General features: G+C 43.5%; 2 protein-coding genes across 3 annotated transcripts; both read right to left on the bottom strand.

Annotated features, from left to right (window-relative positions):
* Positions 1 to 500: 500 nt before the first annotated feature.
* Positions 501 to 14933, bottom strand: LOC111955956 (palmitoyltransferase ZDHHC18-B). 2 transcript variants are annotated; one of them, XM_023976347.2, is made up of 8 exons: positions 14205 to 14933; positions 12639 to 12799; positions 5828 to 5974; positions 5355 to 5492; positions 5173 to 5224; positions 4845 to 4947; positions 3030 to 3142; positions 501 to 2225 (listed from the first exon to the last, which is right to left on the bottom strand). In XM_023976347.2, exons 1-8 carry the CDS (start codon positions 14441 to 14443, stop codon positions 2003 to 2005), a joined length of 1176 nt encoding a protein of 391 aa, XP_023832115.1. In that variant the 5' UTR covers positions 14444 to 14933; the 3' UTR covers positions 501 to 2002. The 2 variants fall into 2 exon arrangements, with proteins under 2 accessions (XP_023832115.1, XP_023832117.1); XM_023976349.2 differs by lacking the exon at positions 5828 to 5974.
* Positions 14934 to 16228: 1295 nt separating this feature from the next.
* On the bottom strand, positions 16229 to 18712 carry LOC111955953 (uncharacterized). Its single transcript, XM_023976342.2, has 4 exons — positions 17387 to 18712; positions 17014 to 17199; positions 16713 to 16878; positions 16229 to 16515 (listed from the first exon to the last, which is right to left on the bottom strand). The coding sequence occupies exons 1-4, from the start codon at positions 18666 to 18668 to the stop codon at positions 16269 to 16271; spliced, it is 1881 nt and encodes a 626-aa protein (XP_023832110.2). The 5' UTR covers positions 18669 to 18712; the 3' UTR covers positions 16229 to 16268.
* Positions 18713 to 20096: the final 1384 nt, after the last annotated feature.

Below are 20096 nucleotides of genomic sequence, written 5' to 3'. Positions count from 1 at the left end.
GAGAGGGGGGCAGAGCGAGAGGGCGGGGCGAGAGGGGCAGAGCGGCGAGCTGGCGAGAGGGGCAGAGCGGCGAGCGGGCAAAGCGAGAGGGGAGAGCGAGAGGGGCGAGGCGAGGGGGAAGATCAAGCGGGGGGGCAGATCGAGCGAGCGGCAGATCGCGCAGCAGAGCGGGCGAGAGGGGCAGAGCGGTGAGCGGACGAGAGGGGCAGAGCGACGAGCGGGGCAGAGCAGCGAGAGAGGCAGAGCGAGCGGGCGTTTCATTATTTATTTGAGACCAAATTGATTTTATTTATGTATTATATTAAGTTAAAATAAAAGTGTTCATTCAGTATTGTTGTAATTGTCATTACTACAAATAAATAAAATTGGCCCGATTAATCGGTATCGGCGTTGAAAAATCATAATCGGTCGACCTCTAGTAGGAACTGTTCACACATTTATCATAATGTCTTAACACAGAAAACATACAAATAAATTAATGTATGTCTATTGAGAACTCATTTGGGAATAAGTATATTTATTTTATTTTTTTAAATGCAATGTTTTATACAGTACATTTCAGATGGACTTAATATATTACAAAATGACAAATATTAAAAAGACCAAAATAAAAGAAAGAGAAAGAATATAAAAGCATAAGGAACCAGTAAGAGGGAGATGGCTGGCTAGAGGGCAGCAGTTCAGATCTGGTTAGAATACACTAGAACAAGCCACTGAACCCTACTGGCTCCTGTATGTCGCTCTGGATAACAACATCTGATAAATGACTCAAATGTAGAAATGGATGTAGCTTGTGTCACATGACCATTATATTATGCTATGACACACAACTACACCAACAGACTCACATCAGAGACAAATACAAAATACAGACAACATTGAGGAAAGACAAGTGTTCACACTCTGTAAACAAAGACAACTCCATGTGTGTCAATAAAAGATTCCCCCACTCTTTCTGCTGGCCAACTGCATGTCAGTGTCCAGATTGAGACAGCACTTGGGTACAGACATGTGTTTGTGACAGGTACATCCCCAGCAGTAACCACTTCCATTACCAGCATGTGTTTGTGACNCTTCCATTACCAGCATGTGTTTGTGACAGGTACATCCCCAGCAGTAACCACTTCCATTACCAGCATGTGTTTGCTAAAAAGTATAAATACTGAACCAATACTGTACATCATCTTCTATGGTCTAACTCCTTCTGTGCAAAAATACATATAATATGCAACCTCCCAGCAGACAAGACTGAGCCCTTGTATCCTTAAAGTAAACCAAGGTTAGCTTGTCTGGATATTGCTTGAGTGTAAACAGCAGAAAGGGCCTGTTGGTTTGGAAGAGGCAGACAGTCTGAAGGGTTGGAGAGAGCCACTACCGTAAGACTGAACTAAATAGCCCAGTGGCAGTCACACTTTGTAAACAAACATGTTCTAATAAACTCATAGTACTTAAGTTTCTCCTGGACCTCAAAACAACAACGGCTCAACCTCTAACCAAGCCAGGAAGTGGATGAATCATATATAGGCTGTGTTCCCCTTTTCACTGAAAGACATAACACCGAGTTGCCTGGTTATGACGCTAAGGCGTGAGTGACTAAAGGTTGAGCTACACCCAGGTCAAACATGGCCTAGCAGGCGGTTTCACTTCCTTGTTCCAAAGACGGTCTTTTACAGTCAGCAGTAAACAATGAACAGTCTGGTGTAGACTGGCTACCAGGAACAGGAAACACCACCATATGTAATGTCCTGATTACCGGATCCCGATCAACAGTAATACAATACACTGGTTTGTACCRGATCCYGACCAACAGKAATACAATACACTGGTTTGTACCGGATCCTGACCAACAGTAATACAATACACTGGTTTGTACCGGATCCCGACCAACAGGAATACAGTACACTGGTCTGTAATGGATCCTGACCAACAATAATACAGTACACTGGTCTGAGACTGTCATGAGAGGGTGACCCCATACACAACAGCCAGTCAGGAAACAGTGTTAGAACAGGCAACTAAACTGGGGTCTGCCAGTCAGGCTGAGGGGGGTTGCAGGTAGAGGGGAGGAGGGAACCTGCAAGGCACGGGAGGGGGGCAGCTGGGAYGGCGTGGGCCCTCCTACCACTTTAATCTCCTTCTTAGCAGCCAGCACGGGTAGCACCATCTCCGTGGAAACTGTCTGCGATGACTCCTCCACTGGTACGAAGCCTCGCCTGTCAATCAAACTGACACGGAACAACATGGAAACAGGTTAGACAGAAAGGTTAGGCTTCAGGGTTACATGCTGACCACACCGCTCGCRGAAGCGTTACAAAATAAATGTACACATAYATGTTATTCAATCATTGAACCCACACTGCTCCCAAGCATCTGTGTAGTCAGGCGCTAAAATAGAACTTGGTTCTATTTGTGACGCTTGACAATGCTGCAAGTCCCGCCTCTCCCATCTCCTCATTGGTTTTTTGGAGCATATACCGACGTAGGTGATTAAAATATGAACGGAGGTCCACACTCCAGTCCAGTTGGTAGTGGTAATACACCTTAAAGTTGGTTGCCAACCACCATATAAAGTCCAAAGAAGAAGAAGCCTGGAGGAGAGATTAATAGAAACTAACTCGGTTTACCCCTTTATCTGTGGATTAATTGTCGGAGTAGAGGACCTTGTGCATTTCATGTAAAATAACAACCCAATGTTTATATCCCAGGACAAATTAGCTAGCAACAGCAAGCTAGCTAGCTAAATTGCCATGAATATAGTTGGTTTAAGGTTTTTGATATTTCGTGTCCTGATTGCATCTGGTGTGGGTGGACAAAATCAACATGCAGTCTGGTCAGCATGTTAGGGTGAATTCAGTTTCCTGTTCAGTCAATTCAAGGAGTAGATAAAAAATGTATTCATGAATTGGAGAAAATCCTTCGAAATCAAATGGAGCATATTTCATTCAGAAAGACACACACAAAAAATCACATCCTAAATGGACTGACTCAAACCTTATCAAAGATGCATTATAAACCAGGTTGAGTCTCACCTGGGAGGCATGGGTCCACAGAGTACAGAGCAGCAGTTAGTAATGATGTTGTTATAGCTGTAGGGGTTTCCGGTGTCCTCCGCCCCACTCTTCCCCGACAACGAGCCTTTGATCTGGGAACAAGAGAGACACACAAGTTGACCATCAGTCCTCATCCTAGACTAGTTTTAGTTTATTTGTCAGCGACCAGGCACAACAAACATGTCACCACATGTACAGTTGAAGTCAGAAGTTTAYAAACACTTAGGTTGGAGTCACAAAAACTAATTTTTCAACCACTCCACAAATTTCTTGTTAACAAACTATAGTTTTGGCAAGTCATTTAGGACATCTACTTTGTGCATGACAAGTAATTTTTCCAACAATTGTTTACAGACAGATTATTTCACTGTATCACAATTCCAGTGGGTCAGAAGTTTACATACATTAAGTTGACTGTCTTTAAACAGCTTGGAAAATTTTGAAAATTTTGCAAAGCATACATACAGTTGAAGTGGAAGTTACATACACCTTAGCCAAATACATTTAAACACAGTTTCACAATTTCTGACATTTAATCTTAGTAAAAATTCCATCTCAGTTAGGATCACCACTTTTATTTTAAGAATGTGAAATGTCAGAATAATAGTATAGAGAATGATTTATTTCAGCTTTTATTTCTTTCATCGCATTCCCAGGGTCAGAAGTTTACATACACTCAATGAGTATTGGTAGCATTGCCTTAAAATGTTTAACTTAGGTCAAACGTTTCGGGTAGCCTTCCACAAGCTTCCCACAAGAAGTTGGGTGAATTTTGCCCATTCCTCCTGACAGAGCTGGTGTAACTGAGTCAGGTTTGTAGCCTCCTTGCTCGCACACGCTTTTTCAGTTCGCCCACACATTTTCTACATTACATTTTTATAGATTGAGGTCAAGGCTTTGTGATGCCCACGCCAATACCTTGACTTTGTTGTCCTTAAGCCATTTTGCCACAACTTTGGAAGTATGMTTGGGGTTATTGTCCATTTGGAAGACCCATTTGCAACCAAGCTTTAACTTTCTGACTGATGTCTTSAGATGTTGCTTCAATATATACACATMATTTTCCTTCCTTATGAAGCCATCTATTTTGTGAAGTGCACCAGTCCCTCCTGCAGCAAAGCACCCCCATAACATGATGCTGCCACCCACATGCTTCACGGATGGTGTTTGGAGGCTTGCAAGGCTCCCCCTTTTTCCTCCAAACATACAAACACCAGAGGACATTTCTTCAAAAAGTACGATCTTTGTCCCCATGTGCAGCTGCAAACCGTAGTCTGAAATTTGTGGAGTGGTTGAAAAACAAGTTAGGTTGGAGTCATTAAAAGTGTATGTAAACTTCCGACTTCAACTGTATGTATGCATGCACACACATTTTCCACACTATAAGGTTGGAATAATGCTGTGATTATCATTTTCACAATGTCCTTTTCTCCTGTTTTGGTAGGATGGAGTTTTGGCCTATCATGGTGACACCACCATGCAGTAAATGAGTTAATAGACCAATAAGAAAGAGTTCCAAACCTCTGTCAATAAAAGCCAATATTCCRTTTTCCCCTCCCCACTCAGACCACTCACCGACAGTCCTAGCTAAATTCTTGCTTGAGAAAATGCCCTTTACTAAGAAGCCATTTGTTTCTTTTTTACAATTTTAATTGAAAACAATCCCAGTAAGATACGTAYTGTTACCCAGAAATGATGTGAAATTGAGATTAGAACAGCTGCACTGGACCTTTAAAGTGTATTACACATATCCCAAAGGTGACAAAGACATCACACTCATTGGCATTTACTCACATCTTCATTTGTGGTCAGGTTAGAAGCAACCAGGTAGGTATGGAAGCCTGAGAGGCCCAAGATGGCCCAAACTGAAAAGAAGCAAATCACCAGCTCCACAGCAGTGCAGGAAGAAAAGTCAAGGACAACATTTATGGTTTGAGTATCTAAATATCATCAGAGACATCAGCTGGACAAAGAGACTTATTCTTATTCTGCAATACGGCCAAGAAACTGAAGTGAATGACAGTTTAGGTGCCCTAACACCACACTACTGGAGGCAGGGAGTGGTATTATGAGGGGATCAGATCGGTTACCCTAGACACACAGAGTCTTGGTAAAAGGATATCTGGCTGGACTCTCCTGAAGAGCAAAAATAAGGCCTCTGCCTCCTTGTGCCCCTGAGGACAGAGCAATTGAAGATTGTTACAGGAAACCATGACAGGATAATATCAGGATCCACTCAGCAGTTGCACACAATATCACAAGCCAGGGCAGCGGCCAGATGTGTCTGCTGTGTAGACTACGTACTCAGTGCTAGATGTGTGGCGACGCAGCCGAAGATGAAGGCTGTCAGGAAGGACAGAGAGACGATGAAGGTGTAGAAGAAATGATAGTTCCTCTTCCCAGCACAATTCCCCACCCAGGGACAATGGTGGTCGAATCGCTCTGGAGGACAGGAAGCGAGATGGGGGAAGAAAATGTACAATTATCTACAAAGGACATCTCATTGACATTGAGGCCAAGCTCTCCAGTTCCTTTCAATAGGAAAATACATTTGTAGAAAAGTCTAACATTTTTAAGAGGCCCGGCTTTCAGAGTTGATCAGCATCTTTATGGAGAGCACTAATAAATCCTCTTTATAAGACCGATAGACCGTTCAGCAAAACAATCTCAGTAACAGGCTGTGTAGTAGAGTCTAAATAATTCAGTCTAATAAATGTCAGTGTGTTGACCCCCTCTGTGTTCCGTGCTGAACGCCCCCCTCGGCCTCCAGTCCTTACCCACACAGTTGTCACAGAGGGAGCAGTGGGAGGTGCGCGGTGGCCGGAACATCTTGCAGGTGAAACAATACTTGAGCTTCACTACCTGCTGGTTGATCATCACCTCCTTGGTGCGAGGGGGTCGATAGGTGGACGATCCAGAGTTATCTGAGGAGAAAGACAGGGAGGACATATCAAGAGACATAGTACACAAGGTGTGTATTAATAACCTTGTGGGTACTGTAAATCCCCAAAAGTCCTCACAAGGATAGTAAAACAAGGAACAYTGTCCTATTTTAGAATTAGGGGTTAGGTAAAATAAGATTTTTAATTGAAATACATTTTAAGTCCCCACAAGGATAGTAAAACCTATGCTGTGTGTGTGTCCATGTTGTGATCCAGGTAGTGGCATTAGGCCTAATTGCTGGCGGAGTAGTGTCCATTAAGGTGGAGTCAAAGGGGCGGCAGTCAATCAACTCAGGCTCTGTGTAATGTTTGAAAGTGTGATGCCTGCCTAGCAGGCCCATAGGCTGTGTTTATACAGGCAGTCCAATTCTGATATTTTTATTCCACTGATTGGTCTTTTTGCCAATAATTAGGCAAAATATCAGAATTGGGCTGCCTGTGTAAACGCAGCCATAGTAGTAGAAGGTTTCAGATGAGTGGCGATTTGATGTATTAATAGACTGGCTCGATCACACCATGGCATGAGCTCTTTCACAGTAAAGTGTAAGGTACTCTCAAGAGAACAACTTTGTCAGAACTAAGTATGATACTCTTGATAAGAACTTTCTGGATGTATTCATCTGGTTTAGGAAATTAGGCCTAACTAGCAGATATGTAAAACATTAGGCTTAAACCATGTTGCAGAGAGTATCACCACACAACTTCTTTATATAATTTAGTGAAAGAAAATAACACTTCTCTCTCTCTCTACTCTGAGCTGTGTGTGTCAGTGGTGTGTATTCATGGACGCCAAGGGAAGCCAGCCTTGCCCATAAAAAAATATATATAAAATGTATTTTTAATCTCCTGCGTTTCATCATTTTCATTCATTTCGTAAGTGGCCAGACTAAATCTATATCTCAAAGGAGAAAACAGAGCGAGGAAAACATGCATCTGTCTGGTCAAAAAGAGTAGAACTTGATGTTGCCGCCCATAGTATTGAATTCAACAGCAAAGGAAGCCAGCTAGCGTTAAGCTTCCATTGATAAAAACAGAAGCCAAACGCTTAACTCTGAATGGTCTAGGTGCAGCAACAAAAACAAAAAACAAGTCAAAAGGAGGCCAGTTTGGATTCGGCAAATCACACCAAAGCGTCACTGTTAGCTTAAGGTCTGTGTCCTGCAGTAGCTAGCTATGGATGCAGATCTAGCAGCAGCTGAAAAGCAAAAAGAACGGGAGGGTGACTCCAAAATTGGATATTGTGCAGGGGTTGAGGAGCACAGGGTGGGACCCGATCTTTCAACACAGAATTACAATTGAACCGACTGGCTAGCTGGGAGTGCTAGGCTAAAGAAGCAGTTTTGCTGGCCATGCCTTTTATTTGACAAGAGCACACGATTGATCCACAACCCTTGGGCCACCACTGGTTTTTCCTGATTTTGCAAACCTGGGCAGGTCCCTTGACCGACATGGAAAATCTCAAAAACACATGGGAAGCCTGAAACTAAGCTCTTTGGTCGAGTCCGGATCAACGAGGCTCTCGGCCAGGCCACAGTGATCAGTGTCCAGAGGCACAATGAACAGGTGAATAAAAACAGACATTCTAAAGAAACTGGTCATCGCAATGTACCTGGGACAGCAGGAGCAAGCCTTCAGGAGGCATGAGGAGTCAGCAACAAGCCTTAAAGATAATTTGGTTGAACTTGTCAATGCATTTGCAGAGTTCGATACTGCCATGGCTGAACACCTTGGGACAAGSACCATATTTACAGGCATGTCAAACACCATACAGAATGCCATTCAGAACGTCGCAGACGTGATACAAAGTGAAATTGACAGTGAGATCAGTTCAGCACCCTTCATAGCAGTCCAGGTGGATGACACCACAGACATACACGGCAAATGTCAATCATTGCATGCTTGGTCAATGATAAGGAGAGCGAGAGATTGCTGGGATTTTCTGATGTGAGCCAGAGAGAAACACAGAGGCGATCACCACTGTTGTACTGGAAATTCAACCGAGCAGCCGAACTCAGACTTACAACGGGGCAAGCTGCATGAGTGGGCAGTGAGGTGGGGTTCAGGCACTCGTGAAAACCCACTTTCAATACGCCATGTTCATTCATTGTTATGCCCACAAACTAAACTTACGTTTTAGCACAGGAGACAAGCAATATTCAATATTTTTTGGACATCCATTGACAGTTATTCTAACTTTTTTTTACCCTGTCACGCAAAAAGACAGCAATGCTTACCRAGGTCGACAATACCAGTCAGGTACTGAAGGCTGTGCCACTCCTTGGAACTTCAAAAGTAGAGACGTGCACACTGTGCACGAAGGCCAGAGATCATTGGATATCGTTTTTGATTGGATCATTACTGAGCCCAGCTAAGATAAAGATTTGATCGGCCAGAGAAATGCTCTGAAACAGAAACTGAAGGAGTTCATGCTACCGGACGTGCTACCTGTCCCAGACCTGCTGTTTTCAACTCTCTAGAGACCACAGGAGCGGTAGAGATACTCTTAATGATCGGCTATGAAAAGCCAAGTGACATTTACTCCTGATTATTATTTGACCATGCTGGTCATTTATGAACATCTTGGCCATGTTCTTTTATAATCTCCACCCAGCACAGCCAGAAGAGGACTGGCCACCCCTCATAGCCTGGTTCCTCTCTAGGTTTCTTCCTAGGTTTTGGCCTTTCTAGGGAGTTTTTCCTAGCCACCGTGCTTCTACACCTGCATTGCTTGCTGTTTGGGGTTTTAGGCTGGGTTTCTGTACAGCACTTCGAGATATTAGCTGATGTACGAAGGGCTATATAAAATAAACTTGATTTGATGTAAAAATAAAAAAAATAAAGTACTTTTTTTTTTWWAAATAGGCATTTGTGGCCATTTTTGGACTCACAGAACCACCGTTTCAGGCCCTGCAGAGCAAATCTCTTGACCGAAGACATTGTGTATGGGTTGATAGTACAGTGTATGCCATCAGAAGTGATGCGACGTGATGACAACACTGTCCAGACTGTTAGAATGGAAGATGAAAGACACCGTCATGACTGGGATGACTATGAGCATAGACTCAACCACCGGGACAACGCTGACAATGACCCAGGCTCCCTGGACAGATACCGACGACCGCACTTTGAAATACTCGATGGAGTCATACTACACATGACCCAGAGGTTTGCTGACATGAAGAGCCTCGACTTCTTCCGTGTACATGATCATGGGTCATTTCCAGAGTACTCCAAGCAAGAGGGGTTTCCTGACAGAGCACTCACACAGCTGTTCCAGACCTACCCTTTCTTTGACAACCAGAGGTTGAAAAATTAGCTGCAGGTAGTCTATTGCTGATGCCTCCTTCAACAAACCACCAGGTGAGCTGCTGCAATCACTTGTGAAAAATGAACTGACCACCACTTTACCGGAGGTATAGAAGCTCCTGAAACTGATGCTCGCCATCCGTTACAAATACATCAGCTGAAAGGTCATTTTCCTGTCTGAAAGGGATTAAAACCTTCCCTATGGTAGCTGTGGACGAGAGACTTACGCATTTGGCAAAAATGTCAATGGAAACATGTGCTGCATGAACTTAAGTCTAGCGGAGTACTGTACGAAAACGTAATTTACCATTTTGCCAGCATGAAAGCGAGGAGGGTGGCAWTCCTTTACAAGTAGGGCGAGTCAACATGTTCCTCTTTTTGCACACACAGATTGATTAGACTGAATTGTTTGTGTTTTTAAAAATTGCCATTGTATTAGACTAGGCATATACCTTATGTTGTTGAAAATGTTGTTTAAATGGTTTCTGTTTTCATCTTTGCCGTAAGGTGAACAATGTCTATATGTGTAACATGTTATTCATTGTTTTAGCTCGGTTTATTTCATATTTGCTTCCATCTTTTCTGCAAGACGGTAATACGTAATTATTTATCTAGTCTGGACTGTGGGCATATATTCTGGTTTATTCTAAGTTGCATATATTATTGTGATGAGTTAGTGTGAATGTGCTCGTTGAGATGCGGCCTCCGCCAGAGAGGAGCTGTCCAACTGGTGGTGCTGATAGTGGAGGCCGCGCTTTCCGGTAACTCTCCGTGGTCCTGAATCAATAGTTAGAGTGCTCGGAGTGTGTTTTAAAGCACATCTTGGGGTTCCCACAAGTTAACATGACTATTCCGGGGGGGTGTATCTCTATAGTTGGCCAACAACATGTCAAAGGTGAAGTGTATTGCGGTTGTATTTCCCATTAGGCTATTTTAAGCTTTATGCTTCGGGAAATATTTTAGTAAGGATGTTTTTATAACTTGAGCAAACCGATGGTGAAATTAACTTGAACTTGCATTTGACCATGCTGTGTAGGTCATGTGACTGTTTGCTGCATGAAACATCTTTGTGGACTTAAACAGGACACACGTTGCTCTCCGGTTTTAACTGTGATGAAACACAAATGTACGTGGTTGAATTTATTCCGCCACTGTGTCCCACTTTGGAACTGTCTGTGACAATGTAGGCTATGGTTTATCAGCCTCATATTGGCTATCACGGTGCCGTATAAATGCATTTCTAACAGGTTAGAGAAAACAATACAATTATCACAACATCGGTTGTGATTAGTGATACACCGATATGACATTTGTGGCCGATACCAACATCTGATATTTTTGTTGCCAAAAATACCGATATTTCAAATTTTAGCGGCCTTTTAAGCATTCTAGCAGTTAAATAGTTAACACACACGGACGCAGTGGTCTAAGGCACTGCATCTCAATGCAAGAGGCATCACTACAGTCCCTGGTTCAAATCCAGGCTGCATCATATCCAACCGTGATTGGGAGTCCCATAGGGCGCGCGCAATTGGACCAGTGTCTTCCAGGTCATCATTGTATTTAGGAATTTGTTCTTAACTGACTTGCCTAGTTAAATAAAGGTTACACACACATCGACCAAAAGGTTATTTTGGTATGTCCCCAATACCAGTAAAACATAATTAAAACCTATTTCTTTCACTTACTTGCGGTGCTGTTTCGTTGTTCAGTCGTTTCATTCTCAACCAGGATTTCTATGGACCGCCGTTTTGGTCTTTGCATGTCAAAAAAGATACACGTCAAATAACACTATTTGACATATCAAATAACACAACATAATCCGTTTCAGTAGCTATAGTTAGCTAGTCCACAGTAGTGGACTATGCGGTTAGCCTTCAAAATAAAAGTATGGCATAATTCTACTATTTGTATTCATTTGCACCACTGTCAATTACATACTCTTATTTTGAAGGCAAACTGCAAATTCCACTAATGTGCCTAAACCTTATTGTGGCCAGCTTCACAACACATAACCCAGTCCGGTCAAGGCTCACTAGCCAGATGAAGCTAGCTGGCTGCTTATAACGTTAGCTTTGGGCAACAGGGTTAAGTAGATGGCTAGCTATTTATTTTCATGAACTGAAGTTCAATTTCAATAGGTGAACAACAAGTGGCAACCTAGCTAATACTTACTCACAAGGATTCCTAAATCATTGCTAAGAATAATGAAAATGACTGCAGTTTCTACTGGTTTCTACTGTTTTCAGGCTGGTTGTATTGGTGCTAGCTAGGTACCAAGCTAAAGATAGCTACCCCAGAAGTTGCGGTCGAACAAATKATGCTTTATTACCAACGCGGTATTGTAAACACATCGTTCGTGGCCGGTGTTTGCAGACTTTTTTGTACAGCTTTGACAGTGCTACTGTATCTTTTTTGACACGCAAAGACCCAAACAGCGTTCCATAGTATGTCTATTACTGTGTAACTCCGGTAGGGCAAAATCTGAAAAATAGCGCACATTGTAGTGTGTACCGATGCTCGACCAGTCGGCGATAGCCAACATCATCCACGACAGAGAACGGTTGAATGTCAATGAATTCCATTCTTGGCTTTAATGGATTTTGGCTTTGAGTTGTCTCGCTGAAATGTTCTTACTCTTTAAAATGACTGCTCGACTTGTTGACTGCTCAATCCACACAGCAGACATTGTGGGCTAGGTTAGGAATGTTTTACGTGGCGTTATTACGCTATTATTTTTAACATCGGCCAATAGTGATGTTGGCATTTTTAGCTAATATTGGCTGATTCTGATATGTTCATCGATATATCGTGCATCCCTAGTTGTAATGTTTTGCCTAGCTTGGCTTCCCCATTGATTTTACCGCTACTGGTGTGAATGTGAGAGAGCGAGAGATGTTAGTGGCATCCCACTGCAATTTGGCCAGAGTGTCTTAAATTTCTCACACAATTAAACAGCAGAGGCAATTAGCCCAGGGGGCTGACCACACACCGCAACAAGCAGAGTCATTAACAGTTCAAAGACCTCTAGCCATCCATCCCGCCATGCTCTGTCAGAGGGGACTGTCTGTGGTTCTCTCAAGGGAGGAGGAAGCCTGTAATTATGGCAGTTCAACCATTTGCTGGCTGAATAATGCATGGCTTCGAACAAAAAACAGGAAACAAACGTATATGTTGCTGTTACAGTGTCTCAAAACCAGTGCAAAAACAAACAGACCAGCATATGGAACAGGAAAACAAATGCTGTCACTTGGGTAGTGTAGGTRAACAAGTGCACAAAGCTGTAAAAGTGAGGGGGACAGTAAGAATGTTCTTTCAAGTGTGTACTTGTTGCCCTTACCGATCTGCTTCTCAATGTCTGCGGCCTCGTCCGGCGTGGCCCGGGGCAGGATGCCAGGGTCAGTGAAGCTGGTCTGCAGGAGAGAGATGACCGCGAACACAAATAGCACACCTCCAATCGCTGGGATGAACACAGTCAGGTGCTTCACCAGGAAGGGACAGCTGGGATGACAAGACAAAAAGAAAAAAAGGACCATATTCAGCAACAATTGAAGTGGACTACCTTATAAGCGTATATGTTAAAACTAAGGTTGTGTTTACACAGGCAGCCCAATTCTGATCTTTTGCACCAATTACTGTCAAAAAAGGCTGATCTGATTGATCAAAAGACCAAATAGGCCCTTTTCTGTGTTTGCAAACTTTCCCACACGGGGCGATGTGCACACAATTTGGTTGCAGAAACCCCTCCCTGCTAACACGTAAACAGCTAGTTATGTATACTGCTAATTACAGATGCAGAAAATCTGTGTGGAGCTCAAATGGTGAGCTTAAGTATTTTTTCCCCCACAATGTATTCCGAATATTACTGAGCATTATCGGCGCAAGATCAGGAGTGCTTCTCCAGAAAAATCACATTCAGCAATACTCCGAGTTCCTATTCACAATTTCCCAACCATAGGGGGAAACACAGGCAACATAAAAATAAAAAAAACTATTTACATGTTGATTATGAGTGCATTTCACACACACAACTTTTCAATTATAACATTGGATTATAAGTATTGCATGAATGTTCTGCTTAATATAATTGTGTCATCGTTGCCAATCAACTGCATTACACTTCAAAAACACGTCAACCAGTAAAATAGCTCTTTGGCTAGCTTTGATACCAGCCTATGTCTATGAGTGTTAACATTATAGCTAACAACTACTGCATCTAAAATAGGTATTTTGCAACTACCACAACCAAATATAATCTTAGGGACTGTTCAAGCAATAATAAAACATTGTAAGCGAATGAGAATGTCAAAGCTTATTTCAGTGGCTGATAATACATGCTGACTGGTGGGCGAATACCCGTGCGTGACGTCAGTGTGTCGGGTACTGAAAATAAATATCAGAATTGGGCTGCCTGTGTAAACGCAATCTAAAGTGTTTTGTGTAGCCTGCCTTCATAAAGGTCATTTTATTTCTCTCACCAGGAAACTAAAGAGGTCAAGATTGATTGCAGAAACAAACAGGACCCCGATTAACCACATGAAGGACTAGTTCTCATTTTCAACATGAGGAACTGAAAATGCTGTCAAACCAGACTGACACGCAAATAGTACAATAGAGTTTCTCAACCACCCAGAGGGGATCTGGTTTTAGAAACTCACTTTTTAATCACCACTGTAGCATAGTCTCAGGAGATGCAACGCATTTCAGCAAGACACTTGCAGGAAGATATGACTTCCTGGTATTAAAACKAATTATTCTATTCCAGAATCTGCTGTGTTGTGTAAAGTGCCAGACACACAACCAAACTTACCATGGTTTGTTGAAACCTGTGCCATTGTTTTCTTGGCTATGGCAAACATTATTTTGTGTCAAAGAAATACAAAACAAAAAGAGAATGTGTACTTACTCAAATACAAAGAACAGTACGGTGGTGACCAGAATGAGGCCGAGGGTGAGTGGTAGGACACCGCTTTGTTGAGCCACGATGAACCGTCCATCGCAGTAGAAGCGATTCTTGCCGGGGAAAACTTCCCACTTTCTCCGTGCCCTTTCCTCCTCTTCAACAACTGCGGGTCGCGGCGGCAGGGTCGGAGTTGGAGTTAAAAGTGCCTGCGGTTCGATTTGTTCGTATTCGCAATTGTTCATGATTTACGAAAAACTGTGTGACTACTTTTATTTCTCCCAGTTTTGGCCGTCTGGAGCAGATAAGCAGTCACCGATATCTTGCTAACTAGTTAGCTACCTAACATAGGCATCTAGCATGCTAACAGACTAACGCGTTGCCAGTAACATTAGCTACAAACATGTTACAGCACCGGTAAATTAGTGGAGCATGTCGTCATTGAATCAACAAAAAACACCACCAAGCGTTTCCATTATCCAGTGTATGAAAATAATGTGCCCAAAATATACACTCATTGAAGAGAACTCTACTTTTAAATGATCCCTCCGATCTAGCTAATTAACAGCTGTGTGACCCATTTCATCAGCAGACCGCTTAGCTGGCTATGCTAACGAAAGCTAGGCTAACGTTAACTAGCTAGCCCAAAATTGATGAGCAGACTATTGTTAGTGGATAGTAGAATACATATCATATCAACAGCATCAACATGTATATTGGTACCATACCAGGGTTCTGTCTGATACGGACAGTTCAATTTGATCCTATGAGCCCACCAACTCCTACACGTCCAGCCAGGCAGAAAGTAACGTTAATGTTGAAATTTCCAGGTGGTGATGTTGACAGATGAGAGCTTTTGTCGGAGTTTTCGTAGCTACGAATCGACGCTAACTAACCAACTGCAGACAGTCTGTTAAACATATACATTTAACGAAATATAATTAGTTTTGGTCTTGTGCAGTCTATTAAAATTCAGGAAAGCGTGCAGGTCAGGTGTACTTATATCGTATGGTCCAGCCCTATGGAGAGAGAGAATTTACTCCGCCCAAAATCTGCTTGTGTGAGAATTACTTGAGGCTTTTTTGATCTTATATACGTTTCGTAATGTTTCGGCTGTTAATGTTCTGATATAAGTGGATGCACGTGGCATTCCAGCAACTTTGAGAAAAACGACTACGGCCGGGTGCGTTCGTAAATTAATTGAGGTTATCTACTCGTTTGAGTGTCAGAGCGCAGAATAACTGATGGATTTAGCAACGCGCAACACCCTTTGAATACAACAGTTGTCCGAAAAGGTTGGTAAAAAAAACGGAATTAAATTGTTGCTAGCAGCACAGTTAGTCACTAACGATCTAGATAACATGAACACAGCCCTAACTAGCTCTGCTAGGGCTGGTAAAATTGTCAGAGTGAGGCGTTCTATCGTTTGTGTCTCGAAGTAACAGTTAGCTAGCAAGCTCGAGTGCGCTCTGAATTTACGAACGGACTATGGCACTCCAGATGTAATTTACGAACACAACCTCTTACTACTTGTGCATGTTGTTCACACGGGTATCTGCCCTCGCAGAGGCGCTGACCAACTGCTGATAATGATAGCGGAGGACGCGCACACATTGGTTTCATTGTCTATGGGCTAAAATGGTCCCCCCCTTACCTCACTCGCCTTTACTAATTGAGGATATRTATTTCCATTGTAAGGGCGGTCACTGGGCTATCTTGTCAATATAATAGATAACCTTTGGTTATGATTGCTATGAAATGTTTACAACACATTCACAGCGTTCGTGATTTGCTGGCAAGGAATGAAGTCAATATTTCACTTACACCCTTTTCATTTTATGGTTTATGCTTACAGAACAGACACATGAGGAAACCTTTAGTGGGTTACTTACCAGTATTTTTGCTTACACCACAATTTGCGAAATTCAGGTAGTCTACTTTGAATGATCATATTAACCATATTAAAATCATGAACAAGTGACCAAATACTGTCATTGCAAAATTATTTGTATTAAGCCTAGATATTTAGAAAATGAGGTTTATGCAGTTCCATTAGTTGAATGTTGTTCTTCAGGGCCTTGGGCTGGTGTGGTTGCTGGATGACATGAAGTCTGGAGAATCCCCCTGGAGGAGTTTACACACCAAATTCTCAGTGATCTCAGAGGCTGCTAGGGATGTGTTTGAGATGGCTGCAGAGGTGCTGGAAGGCTCGCTGAAGAGATTGTTGTTGCTGTTGACTGGACAAGCCAGCTGAGCCACCATCCCAGTGCTTCTACTAGTGGTCCTGGAAATGTCCAAGTCCATGGAGCTGACCACCCTTTTTTAAAGAATAAGGGAATAAAAATATATAACTTTATTAGTCCATCTTGCAAAGGATATTCAAAAATGTATCTGAAACCACCAGCCCTTCAGTTGTAATTTCAGTTCCCACATTTTTTTCCATTGCCCTGCCTTGGATTTGACCCAGTGACTTTCCAGCGCTACTGGTCTGCCTCTAACCTCTGGGCTACTTACCTCTTGGCAGCCTGAAGAGTACGGAGAGGTCGGATTCTCCTCCTGCTGTCCTCTTGGACAGGCTTATTATCCCTCTGACTGTTAGTGGGGCGAGGAGGGGGCGTTGGCACCAACGTTCTGGCATTCGTACCCAACTTCACAGCAGAAGCTCTGCTTTCCTTTGTATCTGTGGAAAGAAAAATACATAAGGATTTAATTAAATAATATACAGTAGCCTATGGCATATGTTGCACCAAATTCTATCTAATATGAGGTGTGATGAATATCATACAGGATCAATAAAGGTATTCAGGACTCCTACCTGAGACTGTGTCAACTGGAACCTGAAAAGCTCTATCCAAAGACAAGGAGCTAATGATGGATTTGCTCATCAATGCACACAGCATACTAATTAGCTCCTCCCGTTTCAGTTGGCTCYGTGGYGAGAGCTTGGAGGGGGGCTCCGTAGTGAATCTCCTCTGAACACTCTGTGGTCTACGTAGGTTCTCTGTGAGAGAAGAGGTAATTATTTTATTTACATTTAGGAAACATTACATAGTATTAATAGCGAAGAAGGCTGAATTATTTGTTTATTTATGCATTTTATAATAAAAATAACAAGAATTAAAAAACAGAAGAAAAAATATATATGTATTTTCTTTWAAAAAATAGAGAAATTCCTCTGTCGATCTTACCAGGATCCTTTCCTTGCTGGGGACTGGTAGAAGTAGACATTCCTTCTCCTAGTTCTGGGATGGACACCCGCTCATCCGTCAGCTTATGCACAAACTTTTCCACAGTGGTTTGTAGGAGGTTCACGGAGGACCTGGACATTCTAGCCTTGATCTTGATAGGCCGCTGCTGGTTAACATCACTGATTCTGATTGGACCACAGTTTGTGACCGTTGCCCCAGAGACATGAGTAACATGAGGAGGATGGCCCCCCTCAGTCACACGTTTAAACATGGTGTCAGAGATAGTCGTGGACATGCAGTCAACTGCCCAGGCGCTGCATGCCTCATCGCCTGTTCCGTGACTCTTAAGTGTCTGCAGAATCTCCATGAAAGCACATTCTACCTCGAGGCAGCTCTCCGCCATCTTCTGCGCTAAGTGCTCTGTGGGCTTGTGAAATGAATCCCCTTTGGTGACAAAACTCCTCAGCTTGGTCACAACCATCTCCAGAACCTCCCTGTAGACGTTGTGAATTTTTGACCCACCCGAGGTGGCCTGCTGGCTGAGCTCTGGATGRCTGACGGTCATGGCTCTGACAAAGTCCCGAAGGTTAGTCATCGAGCAAGTGGTCTTGCTGCTACCYGAGGCCTCTTTGAGCTTCTCAACCACATTGGAGCTGATGTCCATGGCCACAGCCGAAGCCACAGCTCGGCTCCCCAGGTTGGTCATCGAGACGCTCTTAGCCAGGGTGCTTGACGATGACCATCTCTTCTTGGGCTCGAAGCAAGACTCGGACCTCAGCAGATTGATGGACAGATGTCCGATGATATCGCTGATGGGTTCAACTGTAGCCTCCTGCAACTTCTTCTTGAAGCGGTCGTCAGTATGTAGGGCATATGTTTGGGTAGGTGCCACCTGTAGATCTCCAGTAGTGGCCATCTTGTGGTCGAGCTTCTCAAGCAGGACCTGGATGACATCACAGAGCAGCAAGCTTTCTTTGGCCTGTCTGCTGTGGTCGTTAGCCTGACCCAGCCACCCATGGCGTCTATGGATGGTCTGCAGCACCCACCTGACTACTCTTAGGGCCTTCGGATCAACTGACTTCAGTGATTTCCGATCAGCCCTCTTGGGGATGTAAAGCACAGGGATCTTGGCATTGTCCAGAGGAGAGTATTGTGACAGAAGAGCTGGGCGTGATCGCCTTCTTGGGGACAGTGGTTTCTGGCCACCCACGGACTCGTAAAGGTCATCATCATGGTGCATCTTCTGCATGATAATGTTGATAATGCTGTTGGCATAGGGCATTAGCTCCCTGTCTGACAGATCCTTTTCATTGAGCAGCAGTGGGTTTTGAGATCTCAGGGTGCTGGCCTGGCCTCCTAGGAGCTTACCAGGTGGGTCAGATGGGCATTGGACATGGATCTCCTGATCGTGGCCGCTGGACATGCAGCACAGGGACTCACTGCTGGGGCTGGACCCTGGGGTGGCAGAAGAACTGCTTGGTCTGGCCTCAGGGATGGAGGAACTTCTTGCTATGCCCACTGGAGTAGAGGTAAGACCTGGTCTAGATTCTGGGCTTGAGGCAATACACACCGTGGAGTCTGGGCTTGAGGTCATACTTGGCCTGTCTGAGAAGATGACCTTGTGGCCCTCCCCAGTCAGGACATCGATTACCTTGAATTGAATACACTTTATTTGATATGCATGCATCAGAACACATAAACCGAGCACTGATGGAACAAGTACAATACATGTCGTCCATAGAGTCAATAGAATAAACTATGCATAAAACAAGGGACTGTACAATACATTACCTTGTCTAGGATCTCATCAACCTGGTCCGAGGACAGGGCAGCGCTCTTCAACATGCTGCTCATGGGGAATATCGAAGGACCACCTTCATCACTGTCTGATGATGACTGAAATAGCTCAGGGCTTACGTGGCTGTGTTCACTTTTCTCAGCATGTGCATTCTCAACAGAATCCTTTGCATCCATAGTTTCATTCTTTGCATCAATATTCTCATCCCTGAGTTCTACCTTGCATTCTATTTTCTCATCTCTGACTTCTATCTTGGACTCTCCAGCTGTTAGAATAAGCTCATAGCACCTGATGTTATACTCCGATATGGTATTTGCTTGTTCATCTGCGTTCATCTTAGCATTGGCTTCTTCCGTTTTAGCGTCAATGTCCAACCTTTTAGTCAGCTTGACCTCTGTCTCAAAACTAGCCTTTACCTTTGCCTCTTGGGTGTCCCTCTTGTTAATCTCAACTACTTCCTTAATTTTGGTCTTTTCCGTTACATCTGCAATAGTCTCCACTTCCTGAACTTCATTCTTGGCTGTTGTACCTGCAATAATTGGCACCTCTGTAAATTCAGTCCTTGCCATCTCATCTGCAAGAGTATCCTCTTCCTTAGCCTCCACCTTTTCCATCGCATCCACAACAGTGGCCACCTCCTCACTTGCAGTCTTGGGTATCACATCAGCAATAATCTCAACTTTCTTTATCTCCAGTTTAGCCATTGTATCTTCAATAGTCAGAAGTTCAGTCTTGGCTGTTGTGTCTGCAATAGTCGACACTTCTGTCTTTGCCACTCTATCTGCAACAGTCTCCACCTTCTTACCATTGTTCCCCACTCCCCTGACTCTCCTCTCACCACTACTCTCTCTTGATGCAGCCTCAGTACTCTTGGAGACACTCTCAGCCTTTTCCTCAGGACTCATGTTTCTC

The sequence above is a fragment of the Salvelinus sp. IW2-2015 genome, linkage group LG31 (assembly GCF_002910315.2).
Source record: "Salvelinus sp. IW2-2015 linkage group LG31, ASM291031v2, whole genome shotgun sequence".
Lineage (NCBI taxonomy): Eukaryota > Metazoa > Chordata > Actinopteri > Salmoniformes > Salmonidae > Salvelinus > Salvelinus sp. IW2-2015.
This window is presented reverse-complemented; position numbering and strand designations above follow the sequence as displayed.